Source organism: Merops nubicus, unplaced genomic scaffold (assembly GCF_000691845.1).
Source record: "Merops nubicus isolate BGI_N331 unplaced genomic scaffold, ASM69184v1 scaffold1185, whole genome shotgun sequence".
Classification (NCBI taxonomy): domain Eukaryota; kingdom Metazoa; phylum Chordata; class Aves; order Coraciiformes; family Meropidae; genus Merops; species Merops nubicus.
This window is the reverse complement of record NW_008607373.1, coordinates 1,716-17,582: the sequence shown is the minus strand read 5'-3', so window position 1 is coordinate 17,582 and position 15,867 is coordinate 1,716. Positions and strand designations below refer to the sequence as shown.

At 41.3% G+C, this 15,867-nt stretch overlaps 1 protein-coding gene across 1 annotated transcript in view; it reads left to right on the top strand.

The window, feature by feature from the left end:
• LOC103772566 (inactive ubiquitin carboxyl-terminal hydrolase 54-like) overlaps positions 1-15,605 on the top strand; it is a gene marked incomplete at both ends in the record, with an annotated part of 17,065 nt that extends 1,460 nt beyond the window's left edge. The window contains 8 exons of the mRNA XM_008939901.1: positions 2,745-2,876; positions 3,198-3,578; positions 5,051-5,285; positions 6,047-6,186; positions 7,331-7,504; positions 10,498-10,617; positions 11,779-11,971; positions 14,149-15,605. Of these exons, the coding sequence (XP_008938149.1) occupies positions 2,745-2,876; positions 3,198-3,578; positions 5,051-5,285; positions 6,047-6,186; positions 7,331-7,504; positions 10,498-10,617; positions 11,779-11,971; positions 14,149-15,605 (2,832 nt within the window). The remainder of the gene's footprint in view (positions 1-2,744; positions 2,877-3,197; positions 3,579-5,050; positions 5,286-6,046; positions 6,187-7,330; positions 7,505-10,497; positions 10,618-11,778; positions 11,972-14,148) is intronic.
• Positions 15,606-15,867: the final 262 nt, after the last annotated feature.

Below are 15,867 nucleotides of genomic sequence, written 5' to 3'. Positions count from 1 at the left end.
CTGGCACGCGTAAGTCCGCAGGAAGGCGAGCGTAAGGGGATGACTGCAAACAGATAAGCATGAAGTTCAGCATGTAACCTTTTGTTCTGTCATTTTTAGTGACTTTGTCCTTTTCTTTTTCTTTCTTCTCCTACTGATTCTATCCTGTGTTATTCCCTTCAGCTTAGCCCATCTCTCCACCTGAGTTCAGTTGTCCTCACCTTCCCTGATTCAACCTTAGCTATGGTCAGTCTGTCCCCTTAGCAAGCCACCTGTCTGGGCATTTCCCCTTTTTTTTACCTACCCAAAACCTTTCCAAAAAAGTCCTTCTGCCAACTCATACAACTGCTCAATCATCAAATGCTGATCCGTGGGGCTATAAAGGAGCCATCCACATTGACCTGTCATCTGAATTGTTCTGGGCAAGAGCAGGATTCTTCATTTAATGGCCATTTATCCACTACTCCAGCCCAGAAAATTATGGACCCTTTCCCATCTCGTCCTCCGGTGAAGGACCACCATTGGGTCGTATGGCCTCAGGCACCTGGGTACTTCAGAAGGAGGGCATGAGGAGTGGCTGCATAAGCCCTCTCCTGCTCCTGCCAACCTGTGCTGCTGAGAAAAATGTGCGTATACTGGCTGCCCTATTCATGTAACTGAGATTTCAGTGGGGGGAATAGGGAGCATTCTTTCATAACCTGTTTGATTTAATTCTCTTAGATATTCTTAGATATGTAAGCAACCTCTACCAAACCAAACTTTTCCTTTGAATACCACTGTTTGCTAATGAAGCCATCCCACCCCTGGAGTGTGAGGTATTTAAGTGATACATTTAGCAAGGAGCACCTTTTAAGCACATGGTTGGGCACTCAGACAGAAATCTTGTCTTGTTTTTCTATTGAATTAAAAAAAAAAACACATTGTAAATCGTTAGCTGATATTCTTGGACATGTAGTTACTGTATTTGTTTTATATTAGATTCAGTCTGTGTTCCAGAGAATCCAAGTACAGACAACAAAGCCTGTGTCCTGCAGACTTTTGATTTTTGTCGTGTCCTCCATGGCGATTAAAGGTTCAGTGACAATTTGCAGTTTATGAAAGGAGGAGAAAATATTTGTGCAAAGCTAGCAGCCTTTACTTTACAAGGCCAGGTTGGGCTCTAATTAGTCTACACAGACCCTAAGCTAGCTCCAGTGGCACTAAGTGTCTTTAAATAGTTTGTTACAGTACTTGAATCACTCTGTATTGGGTTGAAGGAACTTCAGGGGATGGAAGTGTTGAGCTAGAGAAGTTGTAAACTCTGAAGTGAAACATAGGCCTCTTTTAGGTTGAGGGGAGTCACTACAAGGTATAAGACCTCACTGTTCTTTCTGTCCCTAAAAGATGTATGACAGTCCACACCATGAAAGGGGGCAGGGATGGGGGAAGAATTCTCCCGAAGCACTGACTCATGCTCAGACACCTAAATGTTGCCCATGTTCTATCTTCACTGCCAGCATTTCTCTTTTGCTTCCTCAATTTCTTTTCTTTTCTATAATCTGCTTATTTCTAAAGAATTTGGCTTCAAAATCACTCTTGATTTTGCAAATGAATAGAAGTGTAAGTCTTGTGTAGTTTGGTTTTTGTTGTTTGGATTCCTTCCCACTCGTTTATTGTAGTATCTTGTAGCAATTGTAGTTGGAGCAAATTATTTTTTCAGCTGTTGAGGGTACAATTTTATGTGTAAAAATTTGGCTTTAAATGTTGATTTTTATGTTCATTTTTAGAGCAGAGGCAAGGTGCAGAATAGCCAGCTATGTAGTATGGGGGCTGCTAATCCACTACTGGGTAGTCAGGATTTTTCTTTCTTATCGTTCTGTGCAAGGTCAAAGTTAGTGATATAAAGGCTAGAGAAAAATCTTTGTAGCTTATTCATAAATTCCCTTCTTGCCCTGCATCTCTGCTTGGGACTACTCATGTCAGTAAAGCCTTATGTGTGTTTGTGCTTGCAGGTTTAGGACTGTGAATGTGTGAGAACAATACAATTAAGAAAAGGCAATACACTTGCAGTGTCAAATACTCTTAATTCACATTTGATGAGGGGAAATGGGGAGTAAACTATGTGCAAGCGAAGGTATTAACACTCAGACACTGAGCTGTAGTAAAGGAACATTGTCATGTGTCAGGTGATCAATGCTGAAGGTTTGTGTCTATGCTTTTAGCTTGTGGCAGATGTAAATTAGCTGGCTAAGCCCTTGAGAGCCAGCTGAGGCTTCTTCACTGTTGACTAACTCAGATTACTTAGTGTTTCCTACAGGCAAACAGAGTGCAGATGCACAGTTAGTGCCGAGCAGCTGATAATGCCCAGTAATTTAGTATGACATGGTAATTCCTTCTTGTGTTTGAGTCTTCACTCAACAGACTAATGACAGCTCAAGAGTTTTGTGTTTGTGGCTGTTAAAACTGAAAAAGTATTTAGAGAGCAAGAAAGCAGGGTCCTTAGACTATTAGAGGACAAGGCAATGTCAACTTTTCCATCTCCCCATGGATGGGCTCCCATTAACCAGAGTTCTTTGAGTGGCTGTATTCTTTTTTGACCTTAAAACCAGAATACCCTCTCAAGACAAAACCAAAAAGTTTTGGATACAAAAACTTGAGCAAACCTGCTAGTTAGCATTGGAGCGTTTGCAGCTCCTAAGGAGCAGGAGAGCCCTGCTGCACTTAGCAGGCAGAACACTCAGTATGAAAGCTCTTGTCATCTCTACTGTGTTCTTCTGTCCTTCCAGGGCACCTGACTGACAGCGAGTGCAATCAGAGGCATATTTCCAAAAAGGGCTCACTGGCAGACCGCAAGAGGAGTTCTAGCCGGTCTCGGCGAAAAGGAGATGAGGCCCAGCCATCAGGATACCACAGTGAAGGCAAGAGATGTTACTTTTGTTTCAAACATCAGTATCTCTTTCTGTAGGTTTTAAAGATCCTTGGTGTGTACCTGCATTTCCCTCCTTGATTCTTGGGTCTTTGTATTTTGTCTTTGCCTTTTGTTGTTGTTTTTTTTGGGGATGTTGTTTGGGAATTAGTGTGGTTTTTTGTTTGTTTGGGTTTTTTTTTTTAATTTTGTTGAGGGAGAGTTGTTTTTTTTACTTTTCAAAGTCAGAAGGTGGTGCAAGTAGGGCTACTATTTTAATCTGAAGTTATTCTGAAGTTATTTTTATGTCTTTTGCTGTCTCTATAAACTGTAGGAGAAACCTTGAAGGAGAAACAAGCCCCCAGAACTGCCCCTAAACCATCCAGCAGCACCAGCAGGCTGAGGGAATTTAAAGAGACAGTGAGCAATATGATCCACAGCAGACCACAGCAGTCTTCTCAAACCATCCAGAATGCCCCTCGTGGAGGGAGTAGTGTGGATCAGGCAGAAACACGACCCTCCAAAAGCCTGTCTGCACACTCTCGAGACTGGGAAGTGGAGAGTACCAGTAGTGAGTCTAAGTCCAGTTCATCCAGCAGGTACCGGCCAACCTGGAGGCCTAAAAGAGAGTCTCTGAATATAGACAGCATCTTCAGTAAAGACAAGAGGAAACATTGTGGCTACACTCAGCTTAGCCCCTTCTCTGAAGAAGCAGGTAAGAGTTTGAGAAGAAGGATTTATTTCAGGATGCGTGGAATTTATAATACTCCCCTCTCTGGTTTTGTTTAAAGTAGGAAAGTGAAATTTTGAACACAGCATTGAGGTCAGTGGTGAGTTGTGACTTTGAAGGCTAGTTTCTGTGTGGATATTCATGTTGCATGCATGATACTACTTTTTGATGTGCTAAATTTCATATATAAGGAAGAAGTAAGGGAATCATTACCATCTGCACTGCTGAAGTAGACACAGGGCTGGACTGCTGAGTATCTGGGATTTCATTCCTTGGAATGGCCTGTTTCTTCTTCTCTGTCTTGTTGTAGTAGTTTTACATGGTAGTTTAGACTATGGTGTGGTGAGTACCTTGCATGTCAATGTAGAGTTTCTGTTTTGAGGATAAGAGCCTGGCACCTAGTGATGATTTTTCTAGGACCATTTTGCATTGTCACAGCTACGCAACTTGTATGTAGAGACTTTGTCTTTTGTTTTGCTGGTTTTGAAGGTAGTAAAATCTGTTTTGAAACAATTTAGGGTATCTTTTGTTGCCTCTGTCCCAGCCCCCTCTTACCTTTCCCCAGTCTGCAGATGAATATAACAGTTATTTTGCTCCTGTCAAGAGGAGGGTACTGAAACTGTGAAGGTTGTGGAGAGATGTTTCCTGGTTTCTGTGCTGTTATGCTACTGGAGCTGCTGCACTCCTGTCTCAGAGTGCTTGAAGGACAGTGTATGGATGAGGAGGATGTTTGTGTGACTGGCACTAGAATTGTGCTTAGTGATAATGCTGTTGCAGAAATTTGGGGACCTGAGGAGGAGGAGGGACAGATGATATTGACTAGAAGGAGCTAAATGTTGAAGAGAATTGGGAAGCATAAAAAAATATCTGTAGGGAAGGTGAAGAGAGAACACAGCCCCAGGCAAAAATGCAAGGGGAGCAAGCAAGAGGCAAGTGGGAAGATATAGTGAAATCAGTAAGGAAGAATTAAAGGAAAAAAAAAAGTTTTCTCATTCTCTATGAGCTAATGTTGTATAGGCCTGATCAATTCATAAATGGCTAAATAAACAATGTAAAAAGTGCAATGTCTGAGGTGGATTTAACAGAGTACAGTAACAAATATAAACTGGAAGTGCAGTTGGGTATACTGTAAAGTGGTCTTGTGCAAATAGAGATTGGTATGAGGAGGAAGGGATTTTCTTTCCAGACTTGACTGTTAGCCACATTCCCATCCAGGTAAGTTATGCTAAAGGGAAGAGATTAAAAAATTATTGAATAGATTATTGCTTGATAATTACTAGAAGTACTGTAAAGGTGTATGTTGGGGGTTTTTTTTCTGCTTAATAGTGCTAATTTCACACTGAATTTAAGGCAGTGCTTCTGATTTCAGCATGGCTGAGAAGCTATCATATACACGTAGATGATTTGCTGCTACTGAAGCTTGGATTCTACCAAGCTATATTGCTTTGTCTCGACAGGAAAAGAGCTTATTGAGAATGAGGTGAAGGAACACCCTGTTCAAGAAACAAGATCAAGCCAGTCAAATGTCAGATACAAGCGTGGTGTGCTAGGCCGGGGCACCCAGCATCATATGATGGATCAACATCCTCATCTGATACAGAGAATGGAGTCTGGCTATGAGAGCAGTGAACGCAACAGCAACAGCCCAGTTAGTCTGGACATGGCTTTGTCTGAAAGCTCAAGCACCCACAGGTAGATTTCAAAAAATTTCATTTTTAGAGATGTCGAAGTGGTGCTCCTAGCTTGTCATACAGGTTTATCTGAGCAGGGGAGAGATTGAAGGGAAATAGGAATCTGAGTGGGTTTGATTCTTTTTCTTTGATGTCTTACTGCTAGTGAAAAGGAAAAGAAAAATGAGGTTCAGTTGAATGAGAAATGTTGACTGAAATGATGCATCTGAAATAGATCACAGACTAAAAACTAAAATAGTGAACTTCACGAGGGTTCTTTGAATAGCTCGTAGACCTTTTTGTTTCAGTTAAACCCTGAGAGAAGCCTTGTACAAAATGAGAGATCAATGGTCTTTCATAGAAATCTTTCACTTTTTCAGTCTGAGAGGTTTGTTGAAGTCTTGCAAGATGTTTGCAGTATTTGTAGGCAGAAATAAATAGGCAGTACAATGCATTTCTTTCCTTGGCTTAGGAAGCTTCATGCAGTCATGAACGGAGACTGTTTGTGGCCAAAATAGTAGATTCTCAATAGATTCTTACAGCTGAAAATAACTGTCAGGACATGGGTTTAATATACATTGTGTAGTCTTGCAGAGGATTACAGAATTATTGTGTCCCTCCTTGTTAACTTTCTGTTTCCCTGAAGACTTTCTTACAATAAACTTTATTTTAAATGTAATTAAAATGCAAGTAAATATTTGTGATGATTAAAATAAAAGGTAGATATAATTCCTCTTGGAGACATTAGCAAAAGGGTGAATGATAATTGCTGTCTTCTCGGAGGGACGCTCACATGAAGCGAGCAGGTGGATTGGTTCCTGCCTGGCGTAACATCCCAAAGTCTCACAGTAGCAGCATCTTGGAAGTGGAGTCTACTTCATCAGCTGGGACTTGGGCAAACAGCCCCCACACCATTGGAAACGGTAAGATATGCTTCCTCAGCAGCAGTCGTTTTGCAAGGTAAATTATATTGGAGTTCTTTGCTTTCTGGATATTTATCTTCACAAAGAAATTTTAAGGAAAGGGAAGAGAAATGTTGGGACATGTGACATGGTTTTACAAGATAGGACTTAAAATATTTACTAAAGGAGGCTGCAAAAACTTTTTTATTCTTTTGATCATGTTGCTTGGCCATCTTTTTTGAGTATTGACGATTTGAGTAGACTTTTAAGTATTGATTTAACTGATAAAGTAAAGCCTTTTTTTTTTTTTCTTTTTCTGTTCTTTTCATAACTCAGTACTCTGCTGTCAGTGGAAAAATGCTTTTCCAAGCATAACTCCTAATAACTTTATAGGATTGATGGGTCCTGAAAACAAGCTTCTAATGGTATACAAAAAATCAAAATTGTCAGAAATAAAAGCGGATATTTACCGGGTGTTTGGGCTAAGACTGAACTTTTCTGCAGATATGCATTCTGATTAAGTATTATTCTGAGCAAATATTTTATTCCAGAGGATGTCTGGGGAAGGGAGAGGGAGGAGGGGAAATACTTTTTGAATACAGATTATAGGTGAAGTGAGAATAATGATTGATTTCTGCTGTGTTGAGATTAGGATGTTGATATACTTTATTTTCCTCCCATTTTCATCTGCTTATGCAGTTAGATGAAAAGTATCTCAGTTGGAATCTGTTTTGCTTACTAAAACTAATATCTGGCTCATTTGTTGTAGCATTATTTGCAAATTATACGCACAGTAAGAAGCCTCAATTTCAGCATGAGCTTAGAGCTATCTCTTTACAATGATTCTCTCTGTTCCGTTTGCTGTTTCTTGGGTCAGTGAATCCAGGGATGGGCTCTGCTGCAGAGGAGCTTGAAGCAATACTGCAGCATTTCTGGCAGTCACTAACAGAAGGCAGTTGGAAACAAATAGCTTGGGCAGGGTTTTAAAAATAAAGTTTAAAGCAGAATTTGTGATCCAAAATTGTGGTCCTTGCTTGGTCAGTCTTACCTTCTAGTATTAATTATATTCTCCATTAATATTTCTTTGTCTTGATACTTTAGGAGATTATGCAATCAAAAAAGTTTGTGGTTTGGTGTTTTTTTGTTTGGTTGGTTTTCTTTGAAGGTGGGGAGATGTTTGTCCCTTTAAAGAGTGAACTGGATGAACTGCAAGAAGAGGTGGCAAGGCGAGCACGTGAACAAGAACTACGCAGAAAAAGAGAGAAGGAAATGGAGGCAGCAATGGGCTTTAATCCCCGCCCCAGCAGGTTCATGGATCTCGATGAACTGCAGAATCAGGGTAACTTTTTGGATGCAGTGTATTTTGCAAGATTGTAGCGCTGAAGCTTTTTTGACCCTTTGATCTTAATTTCCCATTGTAAGTCTGTCTCTGTTTCTCTTCCCCTCCATTACAATTTTATATGTTCAGTTAGTGGAAGACCATCAATTTCAAACCTGCGACGCAAAGAAACTGTTTTGTATTTTGACCAAATTCCCTCAAAATGAGACAACTAAGTAATGCAGAGATATTTTTTTTAAAATAAATTTGTGCCTTTCCATTTTCGTGGTGGTATGCAGCAGTGCTGGTATTGATGCCTAGATTTAGCTATAAGGCTTCAACCAACATCCTGGAATGACCAGGGCTGTTTGGACCTTTCAGACACCCCAGGTCTCCCTGCAGCATAGCTTGTTCATTTAGGCCATTGTTTTATTTCTGATTGTTTCTGGTAGTATCGCTGTCCCAAAGCAATTTTGCTTGTTCCTGCCCTTGTTCTTTCTACCCTTTCTCCATGCCCAACTATACAACCACAGCACAGGCTTGGGAACAACTACTGTGATAGGCTTAAGCTGGATCTAATAGAAAATCTGAGCTAGGTTTAGTTTACATATCTTTCTCTAAGGAAAAAGAATTGAGGAGGAAAAAAAAAATTAGAAGGCAAATATGAAGTTTTACTGTCTTCTCCATGACTCCTCATGTTTTGGCAGGGGATGGCAGCAGAAGAGATTTAACTGGAAGGATAGAGCCGTAGCAGAGGGAACTTGGTGACAGGATTCACATGTCATGGCTTCGTTCTAGCCCTAAATCCCTATCAGCCAGTAAGGGGAGTTGTAGAGAAGGTGGGATGAAGTGCATGGACCCAGTCAAGAATGAAGCCTGGAGCCTGGTAGAGCATTTAAGAAGGGGCTTATGGTGTAGTGAGTGCCTAGGCTCTGCTCCCACAGATCCATGCATGACTGGGGCAAACCCACTGTGGCTTCCTGCGCTGCCAGAGGCCTTCTGCCATTTCCACGCTGTTTGCTCAAACCTGTTAGAGGTAAGACCTGAGGTGCTGCTGCGGACCAGAGAGGAAAGAGAGGGGCACCTCACAGCAGTTCCAGCTATGGGAACAATACAACCAGTGCTCTGCAGCCTACAGCCACACCAGCTGCTCAGCAGCCAAAATGTCATTGTGCCAATGGCAGCTGAAAAATACAATCTCTGTGGGAATACTTCTATAGTTTTTGCTGACCATCAGTGAGCCACTTGGTTACCCTTAACAGTCCTGTTGTGACCTGCCAGTAACCAGGTGAAAAATGTGATGTGCCAGAGTAGGTGGATATCTTTCTTAATTGGTATTAGTGTTTACTTTCATAACATAAATGCTAATGATTTAAAAATTGAAAGGTAAATCTGTGTTGTTGAGCTCAGGGACATTGTCTCCTCTGCTCCTCCTGCCCAAAAGAAAATGGCATATTCTCCAGCACGTTACCCCTCTTCCATCTCTTGGTGGCATTAAAAAATGCTTAGCTTTTCCCTGTTTAAAAAGAAACCAGGATAATGCTTAATCAAAAAAAGACTTCAGTAGAATGTTTGAGGAATTTCCAGACATTAAAGTGAGATCTGGGAAAGTTTTTGTTTATTTCTTTTAAGCCTTTCCCCACCCTAGTCAGAGATGTAATAGCTTAACATTAGCAGACTGCTTGACTGCCTGGAAGGCTGGCTTGTGCGCACAACTTGTGACTCATTTCGCCCTCAAGTAAACCACTGAGTTCATGCAAAGAAAGCTAACTGTACTGTACTGGCCTTGATTACAAGCCTCAGTAGCCTTTATTTTGAAACTGAATGTGCTGCTTGATTAACTCACTCCTCTACCAAACTCTCACTTCTTTCTGCAGTACTGGCTTTTCGTGTGAGTTCTTTGGGGTTCATGATATAAGAAAGTTTTTGTTTGCATCCGTGCATGATGGCAGGCCAGGCCATAGCATGTGTTATGCAAGTTGAGAAAACATGATTTATTGTTGGTTGATGAAGATACTCATGTTCTCCATCACAATGACAGATTAAAAATTCCCATTAAAAATCCCCCACTCCTCAACAAAAAAAAAAAAAAAACACCTTTCCGGTATTTTGTTTCCCCCTGCCTCATTTGAGTGTGTACATTTTAGTATGTAACTTGTGTAATGCTTAATAGATGACACCAGGTTTGGCATTTCCACCTCTCAGACTTGGATGTTTTCATGCCAGGACACAGTGTTCCATCTTTCTCATTTGTGTACAAGGTTGATTTATCGTCCCTTTCTCCGACACTGTTTTCTAAATTGTTCCAGAAATTTGACAATTGTCCCTTTCTTCTCAGCTTTTTACACCTGTGATTTTCTTCCTAAAGCTGCAAGTCTGTTGAGTTTTCATATTCCATATGTCTCTTTCAGCAATTGAGTGTATGCACTGAAGACATTTGTAGAAGTATTTTGTGCAGGAGTTTACACTCGCACTTGAGGCTGAATTTTGTTCCCTAGACATCTCAGTAGTTTCAGTTTGTTCCCATTTTATATGCAAGTAATTTGATATCTGGAGAAGAGACAGATGATTTTCAATGGGGGACTTAACATTAAAGGAGAGCCCTGACCTCCTATATTTATTTTACTGATATATTTTGGTTTAGTTTTAATTCTAAATTGAGAATAATTCCCACTCAACAGAATTCATTTGAACTGACTCTGTGATATATTTATATACCATCTTTTGTATATAATTTAGACTTGAAAATAATGCAATAAGCCAATGAAATTCCCTCAAGTAAACAAAATTTGAGTGAAAAACAAAATCTAGTTCACATCGTTTTGCTGTGTGGACGTCAAGCATATCAGGGTGCTCAAGTTGTACTTCTGCTCTAGGGGAGGCTAGGTGCTGCAGTCTGGCATACGTGCAGCCTCTGCCTGACTGTGGAGGAATTTGGCAGTCACGAATGGGATGAGGGTAAGTGAGGGTTCTGCGATGAATGAAACCAAAATGAAGGGTGCTGCCCGTTGCAGGGAGGAGTGATGGCTTTGAGAAGTCGATGCAGGAGGCAGACTCAATCTTTGAAGAGTCGCTGAATCAGGAGCAGAAGGGGGATTGTGCTGCAGCTTTGGTGCTCTGTAACGAAGCTATATGTAAGTAACTCTAACCGCCTGAGCTCTTGCGCTTTTGACAATTTACTAATATTCTAGAAAAAGGTCTGAAACATGGATTCACATTGAATGGGCAGATAGTAATATGGGGATCCAGCGGGTCTTTAGGAATGTGTAAGGAGATAGAATCTTCCCTTTATACAAGCATTCCCTTTCTGGGGGTTCTAGTCCTGTTCATCCTTGATTTTTTTTCATGTTTGCATCCATTTTTGTGGTTTTCTCCAGCACTGTGGCAGTAACAGCACTGGGCTGCTGATGTGCCCTTTTTGGTGCTAAACGGTGCGTTTCAGCAAGCACCCCAGTAGGTGACACTCCCTGACACAATTTAACAATTTTTCCCTATCTTCGAGCCAAATTACCAGGGGCATTAAGCTCCCCTGTTTCCCATGGAGGGTGTAGCATAGGAAGAAAATGGTAACCCACTCTTGAGTCCTCTGGATTAAGAGAAATGAGCTGTGCTGTACCTGACTTTGATGAAGAAAAAAGCATTAGGACATTGAAGTGCTTAAATGCATTGTGACCTTTGAGAATGTGTGCTATGTGATTTCATTTTATTTTTGGTCTTTTTCCATTATGACTGGCTGGCTGTCTTCACCCCATGCTCCCCTCTGTCTGTATAGAATGGCTGCAGACAGAGCGGGTAGCTCCTGTGCATTTGCATTTAGAAATTGGCTCTCATGGACTGCAGAATAAGGGGAACAGCACACAGCTGCTGTGAGAGCTCCATTAGCTTCCATTCCAGCAAGGTACATGCTGAATCTCAAATCCCAGCTGGGAATTCCTGCAGATAAAAGCAGTCCCAGCTATGGAGAATACGGGAGAAGAGTAAATGACAGAACAAAGCATTAGAGTAGTAGGGTTAGAAAGAGCCTGTAAGAAGGGGTTAGAAGTTGGGCTAAAACACGGATATTTTTTTTTTAACTTCATTTTGGTTTAGTTTTGATTAACATGTTTGGGCACCTGGCTAAGCTGAATGTGCATTAGTGGAAACAATGGCATCCCTGTGAACTCTTTTGCGGCAGTATTTGCATGGTCCATGTTTTATGTTCTTGCTGCATCTTTTTTCTTTCTTTTTTTTTTTTCTTTTTCAATTTTATTCCTTTTTTCTGTTTGTTTTCTGCTATGTTTTCTTTTGCATTTTAGCTAAACTAAGACTTGCCATGCATGATGCCAGCGCTAGCACTCACAGCAGAGCCCTAGTCGATAAGAAGCTGCAGATCAGTATCCGAAAAGCCCGGAGCCTCCAGGATCGCATGCAGCACCAACAGCCACCGCAGCCGCTGCCGCCGCCCGCCTGCCACCCACCACAGGGTGGCACCGTGGCCCAGTCTACAAGGTAGTTCAAGTGTATCCCCTGGAACCAGATCTGAGCTGCGTCTATGAGCAGTGCAGTCTGGAAAGAAATAGCCAACTACGTGTATTCCCCTGGCTAGTCCAAGTCCTGCAGTGTTATTCATTTCTTCTTTAGTTTGAGTCCTGTTATAGGATGGTCAACGATCCCTTCCCTCCCCCCAGCCTTTATGGAGTGGTTCAATGTGCACGTGTTCAAAATGTGTTCTGTGGCAGAGAATAGTAGCAGTAAGTGCCTGGCAGCATTGAGGTTTTATGTACAAAGGGAAAGAATACAGTACACAGTAAAGTGGCTAAAAGGGCAAGGTATGCTAGGATGAATCTCACAGCTCTTTGTAAGCAGTCAGTCAGTAAAAGCGTGTACTACAGTAAAAACTTTGCTGTAATTACGTTTGTTTGGAACAGCAACAACTGTGTTTTAGTGGTCTGTAGTTTGAAAAGTGTCAGGTACACCAATCTTGTATTCCTAGTCTGCTTCTCTAGTGGTGCGCTGGCACAACTCTTGGATCCAGATCCTGGTCCTGTCACCTTGCCTCTACTCTCCCTGATGTTCTCATTCTTAATTTTCTTTCTGTGCTTCCCAGCATACTGTAGCCTGGCTTAGCAGCCTCTTCAGTGTCTCTTCATGATTCATTCTTCCATAGTGACTTTAACTACAGCATAATTAACTCCCTTCTGTAGCTGGTCCTTTCTTCCTACCCTCTTTAGCATGCAGCTTAGTCCTCCTTTCTTCCCATGCCATTCCCTCCTAGCACTAGACCATCCCTATCCAATTTCTAGGCTGTTTCTTGAACTGTTAGTTTTCTTCCCTCTCCCCTTTCTTACATGTCATTTTATCAGAAGCCTAGAGGAAATCTCAGAGGAGAATCCATTTTCTTTTCCTTTTTTTAAAATGTCACATACAGCTATATAGTAAAACTCAGTTAATTTGCACACCTGCCGGGCTATAGTTTATAATGTTCTTTTCTTTTCCTGGAGTAGCTGAATTATATGTAATGAGGGCTGATCTTTTTGTCAGTCAGGGGTCCATTATATCCTATTTTACAGGAGAAATGCTGAGCCTCAAGTTATGCATTTTGGAAGATTCTGAGAAAATGAAAGAAAGGAACTTGCTAAACTAATTTTGTTAATGCTGAACTTGCTCACTGCTGCTCTGTGAAAGAACATAACTTTTGCAAAAAACTTATACCCAACCACATGTTAATATTGCAGCAAATGAAAAGGATCTATTCATAGCCAGAGTTCTGTGCTCTTGCTTTGGTGTAAATAAAGTTGTAGACAGTGCAAATTTCACAGTTACTCACAGACAAGGTCTATCAACTAGGTCTTCATGATAACTTTCATTCTATGCATCTCAGAGAGGAAACAAAGCAGTGATGTTACATTTTCCTTAATTTCTGTTTGGAGCCTGTCAGTTTCTCACAGGCACATGGACTTGGTATTGGATTTTTCTGTTGCCATATTAAAATGATAAATGCACAAAAATGCCAAAGATATAGCCCAAAGATGATATTGCCTTGAAATGGTATATAAAAGAATGCAAATTACTTTTTATAAAGTCTTACAAAATAATAGTGTTATATTCAGCTTGAACTTTATTTAATGTGTTTGTGTTCTGATCTTTGAGATATTTGTCCAAGATGATATGAGAGAAACTTCAGCCTGTTCTTTCCATTTGTTAAGTCATGCTTCATGAAGTTGCCCAAAAAGAGGGAACCATATGGAAGTATTGTCAGTTCATATTCAGATCATGAATATGTCCAAAGTATTTTCAAAAATATCTAAGTTTATAATGTTGGTAACAGTTGTTTTGTTTTATATAAATGTTATTTTTACTCTTTGTACTGTTATCCCTACCCATGTGCTCAGTCTGCTGGTTAAAGTGCGTAGGGTGCTGTACAAGAACACTTTATATACAGACTAACTGTAGCAAAATCCTCTTAAAAATATGAAATTGTTTCAGCACAGAAGCTATAGTAGGAAATCAGGGTTAGAAGCAAAGGACTGACTTGTACATATCTATTGAACTAATGCTAAGTCTTCATCAAAATGCAGTTAGAAAAAAATGTGTTGAGGTGTATGTCACCTGGTACAAGTTTTGTACCCTAGGGGTAAACATAAGCAATGACTACTGCTAATCATTTACCCTTCTGTGTGTTTTAGTGAACAGACTGGCCCGCTCCAAGTACTGCTGAGCCAGGAGGTACCACTGGAACCCAACAAAGAAGTGGAATTTGGGTCCAGTTCTTTATTCCACCCACCTGCTTCCTGCCATGAATTGCACTCATCATTATATCCAGAGTCTTCCTCCTTGCCCCATTCTGAAAGCAATCCATCCAACAAGATCGCTCCAAACTTCCAGTCTGCTTCTGCTGATTTTCATGACCAAGTTACCTCTTTTCCCTGCAGGCAAGGGTTGGCAGATAGGTCTGCAAGAACTGGGAGTGATGCCCACCATAGAGTGGAATTTGCTGACACCACAGCCACAGGGCCAAAAGACTATAGGGAATGCTGCAGTAGCAGCAAGTCAGAAGAGGTTCACAACATAACACCTATTCTCACACCTCAGTACAAATCCAAGGCTAAGACAGTAAACTCTGGGTCTTTGCCTACGCTGTTTCCCTGTCCACATCCACCACAAGCAGCATCTCCTGAAAAGGACAGCCAGCACAGTCCTTGTTCCAAACTTACAAGCTCTCCAGTGTGGCCCAGTATTGATCATTTAGGGGCCTATCATGCAATGACCCCTGCAACTTCATCCCCTACACAGCAGTGCTCCTTGGATCCTTTGCAGAAAACAAATAAGTACTCCAGAGCAGACGGCCATGAGATTTTATTACCCTCACAGGATGAATATGGCACAGCAGAAAGTTGCAAATCTGAGGCCTTTAGTACAAAGGGACATGTTCGCTCCTTGGCAGAGCAGTTTCAGAAAATGCATGCAGTCTCCCAGAGAAAAGGTACTCATGAAAAAGGCTGGATTGCTGCAGTGTGTCAGGATGAGAAGTCTCCAAAGTTAACACAAAAATCTTTCATCAACCCTTCATCTTCTGGTTACAGACAGCTAATCCATCAAAACCAAGACTACAAAAACCAGTCTTCTGAAAAATCACACTCAACTGTGGATATTAGGGATGGGGTAGTTTCTTTGGAGGGTTTTAGTGCCCAGCATGTTGCTTCTAAGAGTATTTGTTCTTACAGTGAAGAGCTGTGTAGAAGAGGTGGACAAACTATAGGAGACCCTGCACCCTACCTGGAAAGGCACTGTCATGATGGAGGAATGAAACAGGTGGATGATGGAGCTACTGGTAGCATGGCTGCCTCTATGCCTGTGGACCGTTGGGTGGATAATGTTACTAGGTATTACAGTTCTCAGAAGGCTAATAAGAATACTGAATGGCTTCCTGTACCTGGGAGGAGTCCAACCCTTTCTGATCAGAGAGCAGTTGGAGGTGACTTGAGCAGGATCCCAGTACATCTGCATCCACAGTGGAATCAAGACACAGAACAGGAGCTCTCAGAACTGGAATCCCTCTATCAGACTAGTCTGCAGGCATCTCAGGCCACTAGGCCTTTCTTGGGAAGACAGGACAGTGCTAGGTATCCATATGACCAATCAGGTAAGAATGATGCAGCTGTTTTCCTTGGTTGACCTGCCTATGTTCTGCAATATAGGTGAAGATACGTTTTCCAGTTGATTAGTTAAATGAGCATGAACTTGTGCACAAACACAGAAAAATTCAGGTTGTGGGCACTTAAAACATTCAGACTATGAAGACAGAGAAGTGGTGTGATTGCACATTGATGGGGAAGCTGCAGAGAAGCTGTTGATCTTGGCACAAGGAGAGCAACATCTGTTAAAAGAAATAATTGATCCTGTTT